General features: G+C 57.1%; 2 protein-coding genes across 2 annotated transcripts; one reads left to right on the top strand and one right to left on the bottom strand.

Moving 5' to 3' along the window:
• Positions 1-75: 75 nt before the first annotated feature.
• On the top strand, positions 76-15,871 carry NCLIV_040720 (conserved hypothetical protein; the record flags this gene model as incomplete). The annotated part of the gene is made up of 5 exons (XM_003880981.1): positions 76-222; positions 789-1,076; positions 1,268-5,464; positions 6,686-7,642; positions 7,997-15,871. 5 exons carry the CDS (start codon positions 76-78, stop codon positions 15,869-15,871), a joined length of 13,464 nt encoding a protein of 4,487 aa, XP_003881030.1.
• A 1,711-nt stretch (positions 15,872-17,582) lies between these two features.
• NCLIV_040700 (conserved hypothetical protein) lies at positions 17,583-21,469 on the bottom strand (the record flags this gene model as incomplete). The annotated part of the gene is made up of 6 exons (XM_003880980.1): positions 17,583-17,852; positions 18,453-18,623; positions 19,195-19,394; positions 19,497-19,735; positions 20,260-20,475; positions 21,363-21,469. The coding sequence occupies 6 exons, from the start codon at positions 21,467-21,469 to the stop codon at positions 17,583-17,585; spliced, it is 1,203 nt and encodes a 400-aa protein (XP_003881029.1).
• Positions 21,470-24,569: the final 3,100 nt, after the last annotated feature.

Here is a 24,569-nt window from a genome sequence, read left to right as displayed (position 1 = left end):
TCGCCGACGAGGCTTCAGGGTGACGACAAACTGCATGCGCCGTCCGAGACAGTCTCCGAGCACTGGACGGACTCCATGTTGACGGAACAAGCTTCGCGCCTGACGCTCGCAGATCCAGAGACAACAGAGCCTGCACGCAAAGAGCCTTTTGCTTCCGCGCAGGAAGGAATTCGTCTGCAGCCGCGGCCAACCTGCGTTGCATGCCACGGGGAAACAGCAGCCGTAGGAGGGTCGGATGGCGTCATTCTCCTCTTGAGGTGAGAAACACGTCTCAAACAGCTAGAGCCAGTTCCCCGTGCCCTCAAACCGAAATGCGAAACGCGTACACATCATACACCCCTCCACACACCAGCTCTAGCTGCTTACACACATGTATGCATCATGTATATATATATATATATATATATATATATATTTGTCCGTGCACTAACGTATATATGTGCCTACGTCAGTCATATATATATATATATATATATATGATATTCCTCTTCGGATAATATATATGGATGTACCTAGTTCACATACTGAGTGGAATGCGAAGCAGTCGGAGTTCGCAGATTTTGAACGGCCCCGTGGGGGATTCTGCCCGGGGAGGCCATCGGTTGCTTCGTGGCTTTGTCCCGTCGGGTTTTTTGGTGGTGTTTGCTTCTAATCCGCCTTTTCCCTCGCGTTTTTGTGCTCAGCATGCCTCTCTCTTCCTGGCCGCCTGTTTCACTAAATTCGCCGTCTCTGTTCGTTTTTTCTCAGGCGCCCCCGTGCGTGTCTTCCCCTCCTTCCCCTTGCTCGAGTTCATCTTCCGTCTTCGCCCTTCTCTTCGTCTTCGTTCTCCTCTTCGTTTTCTCCGTCTGCTGCTTCACATTGCTCTTTGGGCGAATTCCCTTCAAGCGTTCGTTCGCTCTTTCTGTTTGACTGCGGCGATTCTCTCCCTCACCTTTCGCCTCTTTTGTTTGTCGGAACTGGGGAAGGCCTCGTCTGGCTTCTCCCGGCCGGACTTCTCCGGGTCCCACGACGCCCCGCCGTCAGAGACAACCTCCGGCGCTCGCAGGCGCCCCGCCTCTTCGCGCAACATTACCCAGGTGAACAAGGTGAAACGCCCTCAGAAACGCTCAGCGCTTACTCTTCTTCCTCGTCTTCGCTCTCATCCTTTTCCTCTTGTTTCGCCTCTTCTTTCCCAGGAGTGTTGGAAGCCGGACCGGCTCTGTGGTTTCCTCTGTTTCGCACTCGCCACTCTCTCAACACCCCGGCGAAAGCGTCTTTTTCCGAGGAGCTGCAAAAGCTGCGCCTGGAGGGCGGGAGCGCGGGAGCGGGTGACCCACAGCCTCAAGAGGAGGACAGGCTGAAGAGCCACCGAGAAAGCCCGCCCGAGAAGGCAAAAGAGCCTTCCGTGACTGCACTGCTGGTGTGCGAGAGCCCAGAGACCAGCGCCGGGGAAGAAGGAAGATTCGCGCAAAGGCAAAGCTGCAAAGACGAAGTTTCGGCCTTTCGGCAATCGGCCACTCGCCCGTTGATTCTAGGGTCTGAGCAAAGTTCCCCAGACTCGCGCGGAGCCGCATCTCTGACTTCTTCTCTCCGGCCTAATCGCACGCCTGCACTGTCTCTTTTCGTCTTCAAAGGAGACGCAGCAGGCGGCTTAACGCGAGCGCGCGTCACGTTCTCGCCCGCCGCTTCCCTCCCTTTGTCTTCCGGCTCTTCTGGTCACCCGCTCGCCTCCTCGCCGCCCTTGGACGGGGCTCTAGAGGCTTCGCCGAGGGAGCGGCCGGAGACGGAGCAGGCACACCCGGCGCGACGCCGCGGCGTCTGGGGGACTGGAGCGCATGCAGTCTGCGTGGAAGTCGTCGAAGAGGGGATCGTGTTGATTTCCGGCGAGAACACGGAGGCGGGAAGACTTGCGGAGCCGCGAAGAGACGCGTCAACGGGACCTGTCGCGAGCTTGGCCTTTTTTCCGCCGTCGTGGCAGCTCTCCTCTTGCTCGAGAAGGAGCGAACAAGACGCGAGCTGGGACATGCGGCCGGAGGCTGGTGACGACGCGACCAGAGCTCTGAAAGACGCGTGGTTCGCCGACTCCCACAGTCTGTGGAAAGGCGAAGGCGAGGAGGCGGTTGGAGGTGGTCGGGCTGAGATTGGTCAACGGCGAGGACGGCCGGCGAAAGATCTTCTCGTCGTCTCCGGGCAAAGAAGAAATGTCGCAGTGTGGGGAGCCTGTGGAACGCAGCAGCTGTCTATACACCCGATAGGCTCGCGGCCGCATGCAGGGACGTTCGCGTCCGTCCTTGCACCTGACGTGCTTTCGCCTGCACAACAGACGCTGGCGAGTTCTGGGGCGGCGCAGGGTTTCGGGAAGGACCCGAGAGATGCGTCTCGTCTCCAAACCGTAGCCATTTTCTCGGCTCGCCCCGGCGGACGCGTCTGGGTCGCAGACTCGAACTCCGGCAGTGTCCAGACGACGTTGCGTCTAGCCCCCACCAACGCCGCCTCTTCTCGCTCTTCCTCCTCGTTCGCGGAAAGTGAAGGGAGACGCCCAGGAGCGTCAAGAGTCAACGGGAAGGACGGAGAGGGCCAGAGGAAAGAAGAGACGGCGGCGTCGAAACCTCCTCGGGAAGCCTCGGAGCTCGCGTCAGGGACGCGCCCCGCTCTCCACCGTTTGTCCCATTTGACGGGAAGCTGTTTTCTCTCCTGGAGCACTGTCGAGGACACCAATTTCCCTTGCTCTGCATTCTCTTCCTCGGCGTCTGAGACTCTGACTGCGCGCAAGCAGGCAGGAGCGGGTCCAGTGTGTGGGGAGTCCCCCCGCAGTGGCACCAGCGCGTCGGCCTCTCCTCCCTCTTGGCCGGAGACAGGGAGACAGCCAGGCGGCGCGGAAGAGCGCCCCGCTCCTGGGTCTCTCCGAGCGGGACTCGACGCACTCACAGACACCCTGTCCCCCACGAGATCGATCGCTTCGCCCCTTCAGCCGACCGCTCCGCAGCAGGCCTCGCATTTGCACATGCGCGACGACGTCGGTCTCTCTCTTTCGTCTCCTTCGTCTCGAGCCTGCCTGCCGCCTCAGCTCCCCACCGCCTTCGCCGGCGAGAAGCCTGCGGGCACGCGGGCCCTCTGGAAAGAAGACGGAGCAGAGCACAGCGGGCGTCGCGGCGAGGCTGTGGCGACAGGCGGCGCGTTGGAGACGAAGACAGAGGCTGTTGCGAGCTCGTCAGTGGCAGAGCGCGTCCTCCTCGTGGACGTTGGGAAAATCCGAGTGCGCCGCGAGTGGAGACTCCCAGGCGGGGCGGTGCATGCCGCCGTCCATGCGCACGTCGGGGGGTTGGAGGCTCTCTTCCTCGTTGCTGGCCCCGCAGAGAGCCGAGGAAGGCGAGGAAGTTCGAGCGACGGGATATCCTCGCAGCAAAGGGGAGAAACAGCGACAGCGCGAGGAGACAGGGACGGTCAGGCGCGTGGAGCAGCGAGAGAGAGGAAGGCGACGCGCGACGAGGCCCCTGATGGAGAGGCAGCGATGACGCTGGGAGATGCTGGAGCCTCGGCACATCAAAGGATCGACGCGCCAGACAACGAGGAGCGAAGAACTGCGGAGGAAATGGGCACACCTGCGGCAGGTTTTGCAGCCGTGGACGGAGCGGAAGGCACGTGGCTGAGAGAGGAGGGACGCGTGGGAGTTGCGCTGGACGATCGCTGTTTTCTCCTGTGTACTCTCGCCTTTGGTGAGCACAAAAGGGTAGTGGCGACGCAGCTTCTCTCGGCGCTTGGCGCGGCCTTCCCGGCAGAAGCGCACGCCTGGAGGACGCCGGGCGGGCGAAGGCCGTCTCTCTCTGAGACTTCCCGCGAGACGCACCGCATTGGGCGCGAATGCCCGGACGCCACACGAAGAAGCGGAGGTCTGCAGACGGGGACTGGCTTTCAAGCCGGGTTTCCAGAGAATGGCGGCGCTTGGCGTCACGACAGCATCCGGCCGGAGGAGCCGTGTCCGGGGCTTACTCGCCGCACACCGTCTCCGGATCGGCCTTCGTCCTTCCCGCTGTCGGCGCCCCTGCCGCTCCCCGTCTCCGTGTCTCTGGAGGCCTTTGATTCCGACCCGGAAAACGAGACTCTGTTCCTCTCTTCTCCGAGTGTCCTTGTGGACCAGGGCGGACCTGAGAATCGCAGACGAGACAGGGACGATTCCGCCGGAGGCGTAGGCTTTCTGGGCTCCAATGCGCACTGGAATGGGCATCTGATTCGCCTCCCCCCGCCTCTCGTCTCTTCCTCTTGCTCGAGTTCCTTCTACGCGCTTTCGCCGCCGTCTCCGATCTTGGATTCATGCAATCTTAGAATTCAAGATCTGTCTCTCTCGTTGACAGGGTGGACAGAGGCAGCCCTCGCCTACTGTCTGGCGTACGCAGTCGACGAGTCCGCGCTTCTCTCAGATTGGTCAATTCCAGCGGTTTTCCTTCGTTCTCGACGTTTTGCCCCAGCGCGTGCCTCCTCCCACAACTTGGGGCAGGAGCGAGGAGGACCGAGCGATCTCTCGTCGCCGTTCTCTCCTTTCTCCTCTTCCTCGTTTCCGCTTCCTTCTCACGCTTTGCCTCTTTCGTCGCCTACTGCCTCTCGCGCTGGCCGTGGCGACGTCAGCCCTTTGGACGCACTCAAAAACAGAGACTCTGGGGTCAGTTTCTCCACGTCGAGTTCGGGACGAAGGCCAAGTGCTGTCCCCGAAGGTTCGCTCGCAGAACTGGCGAGCCGGCGCGCGCATGCAGTCCTTCGTTTTCTTCTCCCTCTCATCCGCGTCGCCGCCCCAATGCTAGAGATGCCGCTCTTTTCCAGCGTCAGTGTATCTGCCGCGCAGGCGCGAAGCGGCCTCGAGTTTAACTCGCCGCTGCGCGGACTCCGCACGGACCAGAGAGAGGCGGAAAGCAGAAGCTGGAAAGGCGGAGAGACCCGCGAGAACGTGCAGGAAGTGGGAGGGAAGACAGCAGAGAGCGCCGGCTTCCAGGAAGGCGAGAAACGACAGGAGGGGGGAGTTCTGGAGACGAGCAGAAGATGGGGTGTGGAACATCGCGTGGGCCATCATGCAGGCGGTCAGAAGGCAGACAGATGCGAGAGCACATCGAGAGGACCCGAAGTTTCTCTTTTCTTTTGTCCGTCGTTTTTCAGAACCTACTTCGCGCCTCAGGGTTGCACTGCGCCTGTGCCTGGCGACAGCTTTTTCGCAGCGCAGACGTATCTGCCAGTCTCTGTGAAAGAGACCACCGTCTCGTCCTCCGTTCCACTCTCTTCTTTTCTTTCTCTCCTTCGTCACTTCGCAGCAACCGTCGAGGCTCTCGAGGCTCTCACGTGCGCGACTGTGGCGTCGGCTGCTTCGTTCCCGCTAAGGAATTTCCCTCCAGCTCGACCTGTCTCAGCTTCTCGCGTCCGTCAGCGAGTCGCCTGTCAGCCACACACACCAAAAACCCGGTCCTCTTCTGCCTCTTCTTCCTCTTCTTTGTCGCCGGAAGTGAGCTTGGGAGACAGAGGGGAGACTGCTGTTTCTCTTTGGAGGGATACGACTGTTTCCGGATCTCGCGCGGCGTCGTTGTGGCCTTGTGCTGTCGATCCACTTCGTGCGTCTCTTCCTCGGCGAGCATCATTGTTCTCCCTTCATCTTGGCGCAGACGCGCGAAGGAAACCTCTTCCTCAACTTCGCTCGCCGTTAGCGGGCCCTCTGCTGAAGTTGCCGCTGAGGCTCTCCCAGTCAAAAGTGGCGAAGCTGAAAAAGAGGGTTCTTCTCCTGACCAGCTGGCTGCTGGACAAGGAGGAAAGCTGGAATCGAAGCCGATCCGCGAAGATGTCTCAGACGTATGTACACTGTCTGCATGCTGCTGCATGCGTTGGACTCGCTGAGAGGCAACAACGCACACGCTCGCGGAGAGGAGACCAGGAAGCGCGAATCTTCTCTCCTTTCCAAAACGCTTCGCCATTCCTCTTTTCGTCCGGCTTGGACTGCGACACGGACTCGCCTTTGCCGCCTCACTGGTTTCCTCCGGCCAAAATATCTTCAGCTTCGGCGTCTTTCAAAGCCCGCGCCGTTTCGCCTTGTCGTTCCAGTGCCAGGACTCGAAGTCACGTTCGCGAGACAAAGGGTGAAACGTGTCGCGGACTTCCAGAAAGGAAGGAAAACCACACTCAGTCGTCAGACCGCGGCCTCTCTGATAGCAACGGCCTCGCGCCAACCTCTGCCCCCGTCACTCCGCCCACGTCTTCATCCACGCCGTCCGCGTTCCAGGACGTCACTGCTCTCAGAAGTTGCATCGGCCAACCACTCGCCAGCACGGAACTCCCAAACACTTGCTTCACTCCCTCTCTCTCAGGCTGTTCATCCCCGGCCGCTTCTTCCTTTGCCTCTTTCGCGTCATCATCCCCAGCCGCTTCCTCTTCTTCCTTTTCTTCTTCATCTTCCTCTTCTTCCTCTTCTGCTTCATCTTCCTCTACTTCCTCTTCTGCTTCATCTTCCTCTACTTCCTCGTCTTCCTCATCTTCATCTTCCTCTACTTCCTCTTCTTCCTCTTCGTCCTTTTCTTTCTCTTCTTCCGCTTCGTCTTCCTCTTCCTCTTCCTCTTCTTCTTTGTCTTCCTCTTCCTCTTCTTCTTTGTCTTCTTCTTCCTCTTCTTCACCTGTTTCGTTCTCTTCATCTGTCCCTTCTTCCTGTTCTCTCGCCTCGTCTCGGCCGGTATTTCAGTCCGCTGAAGATGGCGCGTTGGGGCAGGCCGAAGTGCAGTGCGCCGGTGAAGCGGAAATCTCCAATGTCGAGACAAAACCGCTGGACGACGCAGCGGCGCTCTTTTCCGCCTCGCGGGAAATGCATGCGCACCGTGACGACCTTCGTGGCCCCGAACCCGCCCCACGAGAGGGCCCCAGAAACGCAAGCGTGGCTTTCCCGCGAGAAGGAAGTGACCCGGGAGTTTCAGCTGGGGGTCTCTTGCACACTGTGGCAGCAGCGTCTCATGCTGCAACGACGGCGCTCCTCGGCGCGGCGACCAGCCTTCCTTTGCCGGATTCCCCTGCCTTTTCTTCCTTTGCGAATCCTCTCCGAGAAGGGAACACGCGACAAGGATCGCTCTTCAGTCCTCTCGGGAGGGACGAAGAGGGGATACGCGGGGCGTGGACGCTCGCTGCAGACGGCGTCTTCGTCTCGACGCTCGTGGAAACCCACGCAGCTTCTCCGCCGCCTTCGCTTTCTTCCGCTTTCTCGTCGCTCTTCAGAGGGGCTGTCGGAAAGGGAACGGCGAATCAAGAGCGCGAGGGCGGCGGGGTCTCTTCCGCGGTGGGTGCATCGCCCCGCGTTCCGGAAGATTGCCTCGCTTCTGGAGCTTCGCCGAAGAGTCGCGACCTCCCAGCACAGGCTGACGGGGAGAACGAAGAGGCGACGAGACCGCCTCCCACCTCTCGACCCGCCATTCCCTCGATCGGAGACGCGAGGCGTGGAGGAGCCCCGACGATGGCCCAGCTGGCCTTTCACGCCGAGAAGGAGACGCGAAGCAACGCTGGACACGCCGCCGTCGAGGCAGCCGCTGCGCTGGGCGTTTCCGCGGCGGGCGCGGCAGGAGCTGCGGCGGCGTTTGCGGTTTCCGAGGCGGCGGCTGCGGCCGGAGCGGCCTACGGGAAGGTGGCCTCGACTGTGTTTCAGCAGAGTGCGGTAAGCAAAAAAAGGGTAAGAAGAGGAGGAGAGGAGAGAAAAAGGAGAGGCGAGGAACGAAGAAGGAGAGGGCGGGAAAGAAGGGGAAGGGAAGGAAAGGGAAGAGAAAGAAGAAGAGGAGAAGGAAGAGCTGAAGGAGTTGGAGAAGGAGGAGAGCAAAGTGAACGATAGGAAAACAGCGGGAAAGACAGGCGATTCAGTGAGACGATAGGGGGCTCTTTTCCCGCCTTGGTCCAGAAACGTTTCGCTTTTAGCAGTTTTCTGGATCACCGTGCAAGTGACAGTGGAGGCCGAAGAATGAGACAGAGGGATGTGAATCTCGTGCTGTTTGCGGTTTCGGTTTTCTCTCCGCAGGGCGTCGCAGCAAGGGGAGCGGCCGAGGAGCCCGGTTTGCACCAGATCGGCTCGACGCTCTTTAAATACTTCTGGGGAGATGAGGCGTCACGCGCGGGGTCGTTGCGAGCTGGCTCTTCGCAAGAAGAGGCGACGCCTGCGTCTTCACCTCTCGCTGCGGGGACGAAGGCGCCTCCGTCCTCGACTTCCGCCTCTCCGCAGAGTCTCGTGTCCCCAAAACGCCTCGCGGCTTTGGCTCCTGCAGCTGCGCCGTCCCCCTCGACGCGCTGCGGCGCTTCGCCCCTTTCCTCGCAGTGCCCAGGACACCTCGAGCACGCGAGAGGAGAGCCGTCCTCGTCTCAGCTCTCTGGAAGTGATGGCCGAGTCAGCGAGGCAAGAGAAGACGAGCGCGCCGCCTCTGACTCTCCCGGAGCTTGTCGCAGCAGTCTGGTGTCTCCTCTTCGCGGAGGCGGAGCAGGACAGGGTGGCCTCGAAGAGCGCGAGGCTCTGGCGGCTCGCGCAGGCGCGGCGACGGAGCAGACGGAAGGGGGAGAAGAAGGAGCGGAAAGGCATCGGAACTCAGAAGACGCGGAAGGAAGGACACACGCTTGCAGTGAAGAGTCTTGCAGGACGGGTTCTCCTGCGCTGGCGCCCCAGGCACGCGCTGGAGATGGCCTGCTGTCGAGGGTGCTCGAAACGGCGAGAAGAGGGAAGGATGAGGTCGAGAGGCCCACGAGAGGCGGGGGAGATGATGCAAGATTTAATGATCTGGGACGTGTATGGAGAGCAAGAGGACGCGAAGATGTCACGTCCTTCCTTAAAGACGAAACCCTGACGGCGAGTAGCATCGCCACTGCCGCTGCTGCGCTCTTTGAACTCCTCGCGCTCCTGGCAACTGCATGCGCGCAAGACAAGCTCGATTCGGCATCCAACCCCCGCAGAGGATCGACTCTTTCTTCCCGTCGCGCGTCCGCGAATTCTTCGTGCTCTTCCTCCTCCCTGGCTCCTTCCCCGTCCCCTCCTGGGGGGTTCGTTGCCGAGGGAGTGGCGGGTGGCGCTCGCCGTGGCGCATGCGACGCCGCAGAAAGCAGGGCGAAGACGCGAGATGTGTCGTTTCTCTGGCCTGCCCTGGGCGTCCCGTGGCACGTCTCTGCAGCGTCTTTGTGCGAGTCACATCGCGCGCTCTCGGGCGGCTTTTCTGCCTGGCTTCCTGATTCCGTTTCAACCGCGACAGACGCAGTCTCGCCCGCCTCGGCCTCCCACGCTGTTGCCATCTGGATGCGTGAGCAGAAAAGCGAACCAAGTGGAATCATCCTCCCGGGTGCTTCCTCCGTTTCTCCTCGCCTATCGTCAGCTTGTGGTTCTGCCGCCTTGCCTCTGTCGTGTCCCGTCGCGGAAGTCTTCGAGGAGAGAGATGCGCTGGTTTTCTGTCACTGCTTCTTTCGTCCGGAAGCGGGATTCGCAGCCGCAGCGTCGCGGGGAAGAAGAGACAGCTCCGCTCAAGATCGCCGCTCGACCGAGCTCTGTCTGCATGCAATCTTGGAGGCAGTTGACCGCGTGATTTTCGTCGCGAACGGCCTCGGCTGGTTTCGCGTTTGTGCCTTGATGGCGTCATGGTGGAGGGATACGGAGGCCTCACAGGCAGTTTCCAGAAACGAAGCCCCTGGTTCTTTGTCCTTCGCGCGTGCTCTCCTCGGTGCCGAGCCTCAGCTGAAGTATCTGCCGCTCGCTGCAGCGGTCTACGAGCTCTGCGTGGGGAGCAGAGGCCCGTTGCAATTTTGGAGGGCCGGGGGAGAAGGTCGAGAGGAAACTGAAAGCGTCGGAGACAGCGAAGAAAGCCGCGATGCAGATACAGACGAAGAAGAGGAAGAACGGCACTTCAACGACGTTTTCGGGGAGGAAGAACAGTCCCACCGAACGGTTGGGTTTGGTGCGATGGAGAGTGGAGACGAGAAGGCGCAGGGAGCGCCTGTGGGTCGGGAGAGTGAGACGGAAGAAGGAGCGCGAGAAACTTTCGAGCGAGACACGGTGGAAAGGAGGGGAGAGCGTCTGGAGGACGGGGAACAAGAGACGCCGCGGCGAGGGCGAGGGCGAGGACGCCTGGATGGCGTAGGCGAGGCGGAAAACCAGCCAGAGATGACGGTGGAACGCGGGACCTTGACGGCCACAGTTGAGATTCCTTCTGTGTGGAGGAAACCCCGTGAAACAGGCTCGAACTTCCAAGAGAGAACATGCGGTGCCTCTGCCAAGAAAAGACATTCAAACCATGTCCTGCTCTCCACGAAGCGAACACTGGTTTCCTCTGCAGGCTCCTCGGCGCACCTCAGTGTGGTCCAGAGGGCGACAGTGACGTCGCAGATTGAGATTCTCGCGACTGCATGCGTAGCAGCCTTCCCCGCCGTTCTGCCTTGGAATGTCCTTGCGTGGATCTTCCGCGGGGCGTTTTCAGTTCAGAAGAGAATGGTGAAGGAAGGAGAGGAAGCGACTCTGTGGCGAGGCACGCCGAGAGGGAGGGCGACGTCTCTCCCGGCGGTTCTCGAAAGGGAAGTTCTCTTCAACTCGCCGGACGGCGTGTGGGTGCGCCTCGTCTCGCACCTTCTGGGCGCAGCGGGGTTTGCCGACGAAGCGACACTGGAAAGACCGAGAGACGCAGGAGAGCACACAAGACGGACCACGCAGAGAGACACTCAGTCGCTCTCTTTTCTTTACGCTGTTTCGTCGGGTGGCTCCCAAAGGCGTGCGGATCTTTCCTCGAGCTCTTTTCGCGCTTCTGTCTCTTCGGGCGCGTGCCTGTTGTTCCTCCCTTTGGCCGGGTTGCAGCTGTTCCGTCGCTATCTCGCACGACTTCGGTGTTCGTCTTCCCTCCCGCGGCTGCGTCTTCCTGGACTCCAGAGCCTCCTCGCTCTTCAAGCGCACTTCCACCTGCTGGGCCTTTCGGCCCACGCCCGTCGCGAGACGCATTTTCCCTCTTTGTGTCGGAATTCGTCTAGCTTCTCGCCCAACGGAGCAGAGTCGCATTCGTCCCGGCCGTCCCACCGCATCGTTCCTCCGAGCAGCTTCGCTGCATCTGCATCGGACAGCCCTCACCAGCAAAAGGAGACCGGCGGCGAGAGGATCCGGACTTCCAATCACCCTGAGCACTCCCAGGAATGTTCAGACACCTCCACACAACTCCTTCCTTCCTCAGGTTCCTCTTTGGATGCTGCCGTCCTTTCACACTCTCGCGAATCTGCCTCCCCCGCGTGGTGTGCGTCGCAGCCTCTGCCGGGGCGTGCCTCTCCTCACTTCTGGGGCCCCGAATGTTCTGGCGGCTTCGACGGCGAGGCTGCAGGCAGCGTCGGCGCCTTCATGTCGAGTCTTGTGGAAGACGCAGCGCTCGCCTCGTCCAACCTTGAGAACCCGATGCTTTTGCACCCCTTCTCACGTGAAGTTCCCGAGCCGACCTCTCAGGACTCGGCTCGGGCGTCGTCGCGCGGCTGTGCCGCCGGCACGCCGCCGTCGGTTTCCTCCTCGCGATCGACTTCTCCACCTCGCGACTCGCTCGCGTCTCTGCCGTCGTTCGCCGCGTCCTCCGTCGCCTCGGCGTTCGGGAGCTTCGCAGGCTCGGCCTCTGTCTCGTTTGCGCACTCCACTGGAGAGCGCAGTCGAGCGCCTGCCCTGGGGCAAGAAACCCAAACCGACGGTCCAAGAGAGCGGCGAGAGGCGCAAGAACAGCTTGGCGACGCCCAGGTGTCTGAACAGGGGGAGACAGGGGGGACGGATCTGGAAAGGCCGATCTGCGTCCGGGGGCGCGACGGCGATTCAGGGGAACAAGAAGGGAACTCGGAGAACCTCGTGCCTGGTAGGCGCCCAGATAGGGAAACCGATGTGGAAAAGGAACTGGCTGCTCTCTTCTCTTTGCTTGAAGCAGCTCTCAGTCTCGGCTCGGCACTCCACGTTTGCCGTCTGCTCTCGCGCCACATTCTTCCGCGACTTCTTGCTTCTCTGGTTCCTTCTACCTCGTCCGCTTCTCCTTTTCGGCCCTCGAGTGTTTCTCTCCCATGGATGAACAATGGAAAGAGCGGCTCGGCGTTTTCGCGAGACGAACGACAGGGTCTCACGGCTGCGGAGCTTTCCCGAGGAAGCAAGGAAGGCGGACGAGAGGGAGAAGGAGAACGCGACGCTCTTAGCGAGTCAGGGCGACTGGAAGGATCGGGAAGGGAAGAGGAGAGCAAAGCGGCTGATTCTGCCAGGGCGAGCAAAAGCGAGAGTAGGCAGACAGGCCGAAGCGTCGCCGAGGGCGTCTCGCACGCTGGAGAAGGACGCGTCTGTGAAAACAGAGAAGAGCACGGCAAGAGAGCGCGAGAAATCCTCCAAGTTTGTCTTCTTCGCTGCGCAGCCTTCCTCGCTGAGGGTCTAGCGCAAACCAGCTTTTTGCCGCAATCACAGGAGGGCGATGAGAGGCGAAACAGAGAGGCGAGGTCTCGCGGCGAGCGATCCGGCGAAGAGGAGCGAGGAAGCGACGGCGGGGGAACGCAACAGGAGAGCGCAGGAGGCGTGAGCAGCGGCTTTTCTTCTCTGTCGGTTGCAGCTGAGGAACTTGAAACGAACGCGACCTCGGGTAAAGGAGCAGTATATCCTTGTTCTCTCTCTTCTTCGGCTCAAACGAAGACGCCCTCAGGTTTGTCTCTCGACGAGGTGGTGAACTGTTTCTTTCTCCTTCACGCAGCTCTCCAAGCACTCGAGGCGCGAAGGGAAGAAAGCGTCACAACGGCCAGAGGCAAGGAAGGAGTGAATCCCGCAAGAGACGAGACGGAGACGGCGTCCCAGGCGCCGTGCCGAGCCAACGTGAGGCCCGCAGACCTCGTTCTCCTCTTGCTCGCAGCGTCTGCTTGCCACCCGGGTCTCGCCGCGTTCACTGCTACGAATCGAGCGTGCGAGAGAGGGAACGAGACGAGAAAAGAGACGAGGACAGAGGGGACAAGAGAAGGAGAGCGGGAACAAGACAGTGGCGGAGTCGGGGAAGGCAGAGACTTGCATCCGAAGCAGCGCGGAAAGGGTGGGGAGGCTGAGAACCGTGAGCGAAGTCCACCGCGGCGCAGACGCGAGATGTCTCGGACGCTGTTTCCAGCAGACGGCGAGGACGCGTCAGAGGCCGGAGACCTAAGTGGCTGGAGAGTCGCAGTGAGGGGAGATTCAGAAGAAACCGAGGAGGCGAGAGAAGGAAGAGAGGAACAAACGCTTTTCAGAGAACGGCAGAACGCTCCGACAAGCGACACGTCTCCGCCACAGTCTGCGCTTCATGTCGCTTTCTTCTCTCACGCTTCTCGGGGCGCTCCTCGGGGTGCTTACAGGGCTTCTCCCCTCAACGACCGGACGCCTCCCTCCTCCGTCCTTTCCTGTGCCTTTTCGCCGGTGGCGTCTTCGTCTTCTTCCAGCTCTCGTTGGTCTCCCACAGAGTCCAGGGATGTGTTCGACGACGCGGAGAAGTCGGGCAGCGAGTTCTCCTGTGAAGACGCGCGGGGATCGGCAGGGACGCAAGACGACGAGAGCCGCGCAGGAGAACCCCCAGCGGAGACGCCCGAGTCTCTCCTCGAGGTTCTTCTCGCGCCGCCCTCCTCGGATCCTTTGAGATCTCTGCTCGAACGAAGCAGCGCCTTCTTCAAAGAGCGAGGCGAAGGAGAAGACAGAAGCGCAAGAGAAGTGCAAGGCGAAAGAGGAGCGAGAAGCGAAAGAGGACGGCAGGATGCGGGAAGAGAAGAGACGGAAGCTGACGATGAGAAAATGATGGAAGGAAAGACGGCTGATGGCGAAGGCCGATGTAAAGCTGAGGCGAATAGAGAGAGGAGGTGCGCCTGCGAGGTAGACAAGCACAGCTCGGAATGCATGCAAATCGTCGACTGGGCACGGGGCTGCTTTGGGCCACCGTCGCCTTGTCGCCACTTCGCCATGGCAACGCTCCTGAAACTGCTTGAAAGGCGCGCTTCTGGGGGCTCCTCTGTCCACCACACTCTGGGTTCTTCTCCGTCGCCGTGGTTTTCCCGCGCGCCGCAGTTTCTAGACGCGGAAAAGGAGGCGTGCGTTCTCGGAGACGGGAAGGCAGGCGGAGACGGTGAGGACAAAAGCGACGAGAGAGACGGAGGAATCGCTCTTCTGACTCCAGAGCCTGTGCAACGAGCAGTGGCGATCCCCGTCTCAGTTCACCTCGCCTTCCTGTCCCGAGCGCACGCTCTCCTCGCCGCGATTTCGAGCCACCAGCGGCTCCACGTCGCTTCCGCTTCGAAAGACCGCGGAGTCGAAGAACAAGGATCTGCTGACCGAGGGAAAACCGTCCGTCTCGTGCCGGATCCAGGAGTCCTGGATCTTCTCACGTGTGTGCAGAAACGCGCGGGGCCGATGCCCTCTCCCGCTTCTGAAAACGTCGCTCCCATCCCGTCGGGAGAAGAGAGATTTGTGTCTCGCAGCAGGAATGAAGAGGAGTGTTTCGCCTCTCCAGGAGGAAACGGCGAGACGGTTCGTCGCGAGGCCCTATGCCGTCGTCCCGTATGCTCGGCCTCGAGCGCCTTCCTCCTCCCTGCAGCAGACGCGCCTGGAAAGACCTCGAGCGTCCCGTTCTTTCTCTCGCCGATTTCGCCGTCTCACGCGGCGCCTGGAGACTTCTGGCGTCTTCTCAGCGGCCTCGCCTTAGCTGCGCGAGGGCGGGAACCGCCGTGGCTGTTACCGGCCGCTGCCGATGCCGCTCGCTTCGCCTCGGAGGATTCGCACGCCGAGGGAGAGCTGAATTTGCGTGCGTGGGGCGACGGCCGAGGTTTGCGTGGGGGCGCGCAACCCGACTCTTTTTCCCGCCAGAGCGGCGGGCAGCGAAGCAGTTTGCGGGATTCCCAGCTCCTCGCGGGCGCTCTCGCGACTCTTGAAGCACCACGAGCCCCGCGTCCGTGCGACGGCGTCTGCGGCGCGAGCGAAGGACAAGGAGACTTGTTCCCCGCGGAAGAGTGTCTGTACACTGGGAAGGCGGACCAGCCGTCGACGCCTGGCGAGAGCGTTCCGGGGGGTCCGGCGCGAAAGGACGAGCTGAGACGAGACCTGAGGGTGGCTGCGTCTTGGCAAACACAGCGAGCGGCTGCACACTCAGCGAGTTCGCCTCTTTCCCAAGGCTCCGCTGCAGCCTTCGCGCCTTCCCAGCCTCTGGGGGCGAAGGGCGTTTTCAGCGGTGGTGGGGCGTGCGTGAGGGGGGTGGGAAAAGCGCATCGCGGGCCTTTTCCGAGAGAGGGAGAGCCCGGGTGCGAGCCTTGGGCGAAACTGCATGCAGCAGTCGGCGGGAAGGGGGCTGCGTTGCCTCTCGGCGTATCAGAGAGCGCCGAGAGCTCGGAGCGTTTCCTCATTCGCAGAAAGGAGGCTCTGCAGGACTTGGCGGTGCGGTCCAGATGCGACCGGAGACTCCCCCAGAGAGGCGCGAACTTGGAAAGTTCGACAGTTGCCGCTTTGGCTGCTTTGGAGGAGACAATGCAGAAGAAGTGGAATCGTTCCTTCGCAACGAGAGAGGGCGAGTTCCATGCGGCACCACGAGAGGACGCGAAAGTGCGACAGGAGAGAGAAGGGAGCGAGAGAAAGGCGATTGAAAAGAACACGAGAGAACGAAAGAAAGGGACACGCGAAGAGAGAAAGGAGAAAGAGAGAGCAGAGAAGAACGAGGAGACAGAATTGAGCGGGGACGAGCTTCCTTTTGGGAGTCCAGGTCGGCGAGGCGTTTGCGGTGACACAGCCGAGGAAAACGGAAAGAGCGGCACTGGAGAGCAAGTGCGAACTGCTCATCCGGTTCCTGTCTCCTCGCGACAGAGCAGCGAGAGGTCGAGTTTGACTTCCCCCTCGCCGGGGAACGGCCAAACTCGGCACGTCTTCTCTCATCCTCTTGCGTAGCTTGAGGCACGCTGTCGAGTCCGGGGAAACGAAGCGTGAGACGCGAGGACAAACTCTGATGCGCGTCAGGGAAAAGACACGCGGCACGCCCCTCAAGGGAAGAAAAGCAGACGCATGCATGTATGCGCAGCAGAGAACAAACGAGCTTCACGTCTCGTCGCATCCCACCTTCTCCCTGTACCCCTGGAAGCGTATATGCATACTCTATATGCATTTACATATAGTTCTAAATATATCGGGGGATATATATATATATATATATATATAGAAATACCTTGTGTTTTTTGAGCAAAGAATCCTGCACAAGGGACTGATGTTCGTTCACGACCTTTTTCACTTTTCTGGTACTTCTGAGTTCCAAGCGCTGTAGAGACCGAGGTTCCAGATGGGAAACTATGTATCGATGCATGCAAGCGCCTGCACTTGAATATATATATATATAAGCAGAAAAAGGAGTGCGGATTCAGCATTTTCTATTTAGAGGGAAACGTGGACAGAGTGGACGCGGCTCCCACGGCTGTCACTGTTTGGAGGGAGACGGAGGTCCAGGTGTGTTCTGTCACTCTTTTCGTTTTCTGTCTCGCTCAAGGTGGAAAAATGTTTTCTGGAAAAGTCGGAGTCTCCGTCGGCATTTGAAAGTGGACGAGGCTTCCAGAGACAAGCACGGGCGCTTATCACCTCACAGCATTTCGTAGGTGCCAGGAGCAGTGTATACAAGAGTATCCATGCGTGGATATGCATGCGTATGACAAGGCGCGCTATGCGTGTGTGTGTCTGCGTCTTTTCGTTGGCATTTGTTCTGGTTTTCAAGATCCTGGGCATTCATGCGCTCGTCTCACTCGCGTCTTTCGAGTAACCCGTTGGTTCGAGACAAGACAAACTTTTGCGTTTTTTTGACGCTTTGCTCTCTTCTCCGCGTCCTTCTCATTTGGTGTGATACACACTAACATATATACATTTATAAATCCAACCATATGTATATGTGCACATATAGCTCTGCATCTGTATGCACACATGTGTATAGCGGGCGTTAATATATACATGTGTATGTATGCAAGGATTTACGGCTAACGCGACTATCGAGAAAGTTGACGGGGGAAACGTCGCCACTTCCGCGAGAAGCTCTAATTTCTTTTAGCGCGAAGATCGGTAGAGGAAAGGAACAGAAAGATCGAAGAGAAAGGCGTTGACAAAAGGGGCAAAAAAGGAGAGGGGAGCTCACGCAGCGAAAGCGAGCAAACCATGCAGCGACAGATATAGAGAGAAAAGGAAAAGAAACGGTCAGAGGATCTTCACTGCGCGAAAAAGTCGAACCCGAAGTCACGCTTCACGGAAGGACACATGCACAAATCGTCCTGGCAAACCTTCCTCAGACAGCTTGCCGCTGCCAGCGACACACTCGTCTACACATCTCAAGCGTGCACGCATGATAAAAGCTCTTCGTCTTCTGAAACTCTCATATGTCTCCAAATCTGCACTGGGTAGTGTAGGCGTATGTGTATCGCAAACACGAATACCTTTCTATACGTAGCTCTTTATATATATATATATATATATATATATATATATATATATATTCTCGGGGTGTATGTATGGAGAGATGTGCCTCTGGATCTGCTTCACAGTCCGGTGCATACCCCGCTTGTCTGCATCGCTCTCTCGAATATGTATCGTTACGTTTTTCAGGAAACAGGAACTGTGTGTGTCCCGCCTAGTTGGCGAAGTTGCTGTCTCCTCGTCGGACGCGGTCGTCGTGTTCTTGCTGATACTGTAGCTGTCTCGCTCTTTGTCGATCTTCCGCGATCAGCTGCTCGTATTCCTTTTCAATGACGTCGCGAAAATCTGCAATGCCGGCCTCGAAGGCGCGCTGGACCGCGACGCGCGTCGGCCAGTGCACGTGCGTGTACCAGTAGGGCCTTTCCTCCACGTTCTCGGGTGTAAAGGCAGCGAGGTTGTCCCATTCCAGATTTGCCGGGTAGCACTGATTCCGCAAAAGCAAAGACAGCACAGACACATCGCACCCTCGCGCCTCTCCCATGCCCCACCCGCGAGAAAACAGCCAGTCGACAGCGGGCGAACACACCGGAGAAAATCAACTTTGACTCAACTGCATGTGCCCGCATGCAGAACCGTAATGCTCACATGCTCGAAACCAAGGACACAGAGCAATACGCACCACCTAGACTCCGGCAACTCAACAGGATACGATACTTCAACATAAATATGAATGCACAAAGGGATACTTCTGGTGATGTATAGCATCTTGTCACTACTCTATAGATAAATACATACATACATACATACATACATACATACATACATACATACAAGTGTACGTATACACCGCCAATATACGGATATACAGCTTTATGTATATGTATAATTATCAATATATATATATATATATATATATATATATATCCACATACATGTGTCGATCTTGTGCACGTGGAGGGCTATAGGCAAGTATACGAATGTATGCATATCCTCTGTAATACGTGCATGAGTATCGCTGTTTTTCGAACGCATTTGCACAGATCCATATATGTTTAACAGGGTCGGCGAGCATACGGAAACGCACCTCCGACTCGGGTGGAGGCTGATTGAGGCATTCGTCGAGTTCCTCCATGATGCCGTCCTCGTCCCATTCGGGAAAGAGACCGGGGCATCCGTCTCCGCCGTATTTTTGCACGAGTCTCTCGTCCTTGGCCAGTGTGGGACAACGCGTGCGGAACCGAGGGCGCACACGATACTGACAAGAGAATGCGCACAAATCAAAACACAAAATAGCAGAATCCAGAAACAATTTTCATCTTTTCCAGCCAAACCCGCTCCGTTCACACCGGAATCTGCCGAGTCCGCTTCCATAAACGGGATGTGTCGCCTTTCGAAGACGCTCAGTCGCCGTAAACGGTACATCCATAAAATCCAGTCACAAAAAGGCGCGTCGTTACAAACGTCTCTTCACACATCATATATTTACTCAAATGCCAATGCATCAACGTATATAATTATATATATATATATATATATATACGCACATGTAGACGAACGGATGTGTATGTAGCCATATATATTTGTATCGACACAACTACGAAAATGCATCTATACGTGTATTGTGATCTCTGAAGGGTCTCCAGTGTGCCGACATTGTTGGGTGATGGAAGGCTTCTTTTCGGGTGTCTGTGTTGCTGTGTCCGCGTGTGTTGTTTCCGTCTTTTCGCGTTCTCTCCGGCGCATCGTCTGTTCTTCTCTATGCCACTTTGGAAGGCCGGAACCGCACGAAACGCGCCTGGATTTCGTTTTTTTTCCGCGCCCCGCACCTGAAGAGTTCCTCCTCTGGCGTAGAAAATGCGTCCCAGCTCAGGAATCGGCCCAACGAAAAAGACCTCGCAGAGAGGCATATCCGCAGTTAGAGTGATGTTGTAGATATCCAGCGCATTCCGGTCGTACCGACTCCGAATACGAGAAACCAGCGCGTGGACACGCGGGTTGTCGTCTTTCATCAACTCGCAATACGCTCCTGAAACACAATCCAGTGCACAGAGACAGACAGACGGATAGACAGGTGAGCAGTTATCGATCTTCTTTCTTTTGTTCCCTGGATGTGGACTCTCTTTCGTACCTTGTTTCGGTCTGACAATCCACAGAGCAGGCCGGCCACGCGGCTGGTGATGCACAAACTGGAAGTGAGGGATTTTTCGCGCTTCGAAGATCCTCTGTTGAAACTTTTCTGCGTAAGTCAGAGTCTTCTCCCCCCTCAAAATTTGCGCTTCTGTCTTCCCCGTCGCGTTCCACGACCGCTGCTCTTCCATCAAAACGTCTTCCCACCCGACCAAACGCTCATCCTGCGGGGGCCCGTGTCTGTAACCAAAAAACAAGCAAACATGAGGGATCGCACCTTCCATGATCATGCATATATATAAGATACAATATATAATATATAATACAATAAATAAATATATATATATATATATATATTTGAAAGGTGTTTGACATCGAAGAATGTCCAGATGTGTGCGCGGCGTGTTTCCCGTATCTTTCATCGCTGGTGTGTGTTGGGGCGACGCCACAGAGAGTCCCAGAGAGAGCGTTTGGAGCGTTCGCTTGGTCGCCCTTGTGTGTCCATGGGGGCGAACCTCTTTTCGTCTAAAATTTACTGATTTTACCAGAGAGACACTCAAGCGGAAGGAAGAGGACTCGTGTGTGCCGTTCCTCATGTCCGTCTCCCTCTCTTGCTTCCCCCTTTCTTCCCTCTCTCATTCTGTCTATCGCTTCTTCTCCGTCTCGCAATTGCTCGCGCGATCTTTGGAGAAGAGCCTCCACCCGATCTCTTCTCTGCCGCGACTTGGAAGCCGTGCAGCACTGTGAATGTCGCAAAAACGTACTGCTCCAAAATCTTGAAATTTCCATCTGTGTCGACAGTCCAGCGAGGCGCTCGAATGCCCGGAGGCGGCGCCGCCCCCGCTGGCCACTCTGTCTCTGTTCGCTGAGCAGGTATCCCCCACAACTTCAGTCTGGAAGAAAGGCGCGCATTTCGCTGCTCGCCGGCGGTTCGTACACCCTGGAGCGACGCATGCGGCGGAATGTCTCGATACGCAGGCCTGCGCACGTCAGCAGAGAGCGGCGGTGGAACGGGAAGGAAGAAGAGCCCGCTTTTCCGCGGGCCGTCACGAGCCGCATATGCAGAGAACAACCGGCAAAAAGAAGAGCGACGAAGAGGCCTTGCAGGCGAACGATGAGGAAAGAATGGGGCGACGAACGAGGGCCAAGCGAACGAGAATGCCTGGCCCTCTTCGCGGTTCAGACGCCAGTCTCCGCATGCCCCCAACGACGCGGGAAGAGAACACAGGAGCGGAGACAGCCCAGGGCGGAGACGATAAGCAGAAGGAAAAGAGAAAGAAGAGGTGGTGGAAGAAGAAATAGAGGGAGAAGACGAAAAAAAAGAAAAAGACACGAAAGGAGAAGAGGGTAGCGACGCGAAAATCGACGAAAAGGAGCTCTGGGTCTGTTCGTTTTCAGAAGGGAAATGAGGATACCATTGAGGCGCGTATCCAAAGGCAGTTGTGTTTAGGAAAGCGAGTGAAGGATTCTGTTTGGACTGGAGAGGCAGAAAAGGGCCTGAAGACAAAGTGGGTTTTTCGCGTCTTAGGTTCAAGACGCGAAGAGAGTAGCCGACCCCGCCAAAGGGCCGAAAAAGACGCGTGCTTGTTCTTATGTCATGTTTTCCCGGAAAGGTGAGAGCGTAGGTGAAGGTGTGCGCAGGCTGGTGCGAAACTGTGGCGGGCCATAGTGCCGGCGAGAAGGAAAGATAAAAAAAAACCGGAGAAACAGGAAAGAGACAAAAGAGGCAAAAGAGAAGAAGGCGAGGAGGAGCTGCTGCAGGCGCGGACCGCGTTCTGGGAAGTTCGAACAAGAAGAAAGAGAAACAGGAAACAACGCTTCTGTGTGGCATTTTGCGGGGTTCTCCTGAGGCCCCATCCAACCTCACGCAAGGGAGGAAGAAGAGGCTCTGGAGAGAGCAAATTTCTCTTTCTTCTTCGACTGCTCCTCACTAGAGTCGCCAAAGAAGAAGAAAGTCCTGCGGGATCGCCTCATGTCCAAACACACTCGGTGCCAGCAGCCGCCGCCTGAATCGGAATCTCCTCGGGGAACACGAAAGGCAAAAGCTCGAGGGAAGACGAACAGGACACGGCTGCTGGAAAAGATTTGGCAAACTCCACAGTAGAAGGGACGGAGGAGAAAGGAAATGAACTGTGCGGAAGTGCAGGCCCCTGCATAAAGAAAAGAAAAGAAATCCTGAGTCTGTAGCGGTCCCAGAAGACGCACGGCGGGTGCATGCAGCGAAGTAGAGAGTTACATCGGAGAGAAGAAGTGAAGTTTTTCCGGTGGAAACAGGTCACGGTCGAAAAGCAATCATCGTTGAGAAATGTGAAGAAATAGACCCGATATGGACTGGTTTTGGAGACAGAGCCGATTTCAGGACAATGGTAACCACACACACACACACACCAGGACGGACACCGAAAAAAAAAGAATTATATCGTTGAGGAGGACAGAGTGAACCTTCTGTTGAAGACCAATGATGAAGAGCGCGAGAGAGTGACGACATCAGGGAAGTTTCGGAGGGAATCTTTCAAGACAAACAGAGAGTTTGAACTCAGCAACCTCGTGCATGCAAGCTGACGAGACACGGGTTGAGGGAGAGACGGTACTTGGTCGCAGCCTCTCCCATCGAAAAAAAAGGTGTGAAAAAAAAAGCAAACTGTGGAAGGAATCTTCGCTGAAGAAGGAAAATCATGAACGCAGCAGCAAGCTGTGGAAAGCCGGCGCATGCCTGTATCGACGTTGGCAGCGAAGTTAAAGAACGGTCACGTGGAAAATCGAGGGCTCATCGACGCCACAGAGAGCTAATCTGGAGAGAGTTGACCATCATAGAAAGTAAGAAACAAAGGAAAGCGAAGGCGATGAGTCAATGCAGAAGTGAAGGTATGTCTCCCTCAAAAGAACACGCTTTGCAGCAGAGAGACGCTCAGCACGCCTCAGATGCGACTGAGCAGCCGGAACACCCTTCCACAGAGGAGTCGTTTGCACGAGATTTCAGCGTCTGAAGAGTCAACTGGACGCAGTTCCTGTGGATGATTCAAGACTCCGAAATGAGTCATCTTCTATTAGTTTTTCTTTTCGTGTGTAAGCACGAGCAGCCGAATCCCCGGACAGCGTGTGAACGAGCGAATGGTGTCCCGCGTGCTCGGTGGAGTTCCGTCGGAAACAGCATGGGAGGAGCATTGCGGCTAAACGTTTCCAGTCGACCTGAACAACACAGAAGACAACCCTGTTGTGAGAAACGACAAAGAAGATGTCGTGCGACGTTGCTGGAAACCCCAGGAGATGAAGTGCTCTCGAAAGACAGAGTGTTATGCAACAACAGCTGCAAATCAACAAGTATATGAATGCACACTAGTGAATGTAAAGGAGTGTATCTCTATTGTATCTCGTTGTTGACCGACACATCTCTACACAGCTATGTATGTATGTGTACGTAAACGCTGATACGAATAGTCAACCAGCACGACACCGTGTCACATGCTTCATCTTGTCTGGGCGGGATTGAGGCAAAAATGGTACGAAAAGGCAACGCGTCAGTCAGAAGCACACCTCCTGGGCAATTCCCCGATCGCGTGGCCCTCAGCGTTGACTTGCTCCCAGCACACATGTGCCGCACTCTGCACGAGAGCAAATGTAGGCCTTGAACGGTTCGAAATGCCGAGGCAGGTCAATGCTTTCCTGTCATGCTCAAGGTATGGTCTTTCTGGGAGCGTCTTGCTCGCCGGCGACTTGGGATCGGCTTTAGCTTTGTGTGTTGCGGGCCTGTCGGCATTCCGGAACAAGCCGATGAGTATCGTAACACGTGTGCTTCCCAGACAGAAATGCTTAGATTGTAGACAACAGTGGCTTACACAGCTTGCACGCATTATTACCTGGGGATCCTTTCTGAGAGAGTCTAGGGCCGTACCAGCAGCAAGCATGGGGAACTCAACGTAGAGTCCAAAACCGTGAGACTCCAAGGCCGTCGTTCAGAAACAGAAGTTTGCAGACGTGGGCGTGAGTCAATTTATCGCGATGCGCTTTGCAATTCCGTCTGTCAGAAAACACTTCTGGAAGTCACTCTGTGAGCAAGTCCAATTGCAGCTTAGTCCTTCTCTGTGGCAGCTCTCAATTGTAAAGGGGCTGCCTGTGCGAACATGCGCTAAACAAACTGGTTCAGATCTCAGTTATCGAAAGACTGGTTTCAGTCCTTCTCGTGTTCCCTCTAGGTTTCCCCAAGAAATCCGCAGCAGCGTATATTCTCAAAAGAGGCGCAGTTCATCGCGCATTTGATGTCACTTTGTCCTTTGACTGCTACGCCGAAATCTGCTGTCGGGTGAATCGGTTACGCGCAACGAGGCGGAACGCAAAAAGCTGTCCGTAAGTGATGCATACCGGCTTTCTTTTGCTGTGCCACTTGCTTCCTAGGGAAAAGACCCTAGGCGTGTCTGGGTTACGTTTTCAACCCCGTTGCAAGAGCAAAAAGATCGTGGACCGTTTCCTTAAGGACAGAAACGCCGTGGCATTGGAGTGAGCAAGGCGGACCAGGTGCTTCTGCCGCGTGGCGAACGCGGGAACTTCCAAGCAATTCTGAGCATGTGTGTAGCCGGACATTGCCAGTGGCGACAAATACTAAGGACTGAATCGAGCGTTCGCTGCTCCCGCCAGTAAACGTCCTGTCTACAGACCGTAGATTTGTTGCGAAGGGCGGGCTTCTGGCGAAGACCGCGCCTTGGCTGCTGCCCCGTCTGTCGAATCGCTGTGCTCTGTGTGCGAGAAATATCGCAACTTTGGCGGGGCCCCCTACGCCCAAGCCCACAAGAAAAAGGTACAAGCAAGTCACATTGGCGTGCAACTTTTTTTGGCGAGTTGCTTTCCTTCAAAGAAAAGGGTGCATGTCGACCTCGCGGAGCGGCTCAGATGCGTGAGTTGCGTGAGCCAGGGAGACACGGCAGGCTGAGATACGCTGGCAACCCAGCGTGAGGGGAAACTATTTGGAGTTCCATTTGAAACCAAAGTGGGGCAGACAGTTTACAGCGATACAGATGTCTCTGGGGTACCAGGCGCTCTTCCAACACGCCCTTTTGACAGTGTAGGGAAGAGCTGTGAT

Source organism: Neospora caninum, chromosome IX (assembly GCF_000208865.1).
Source record: "Neospora caninum Liverpool complete genome, chromosome IX".
NCBI lineage: Eukaryota > Apicomplexa > Conoidasida > Eucoccidiorida > Sarcocystidae > Neospora > Neospora caninum.
Note: the sequence above shows the minus strand (reverse complement) of the source record. Positions and strands in the feature narration are given on the sequence as shown.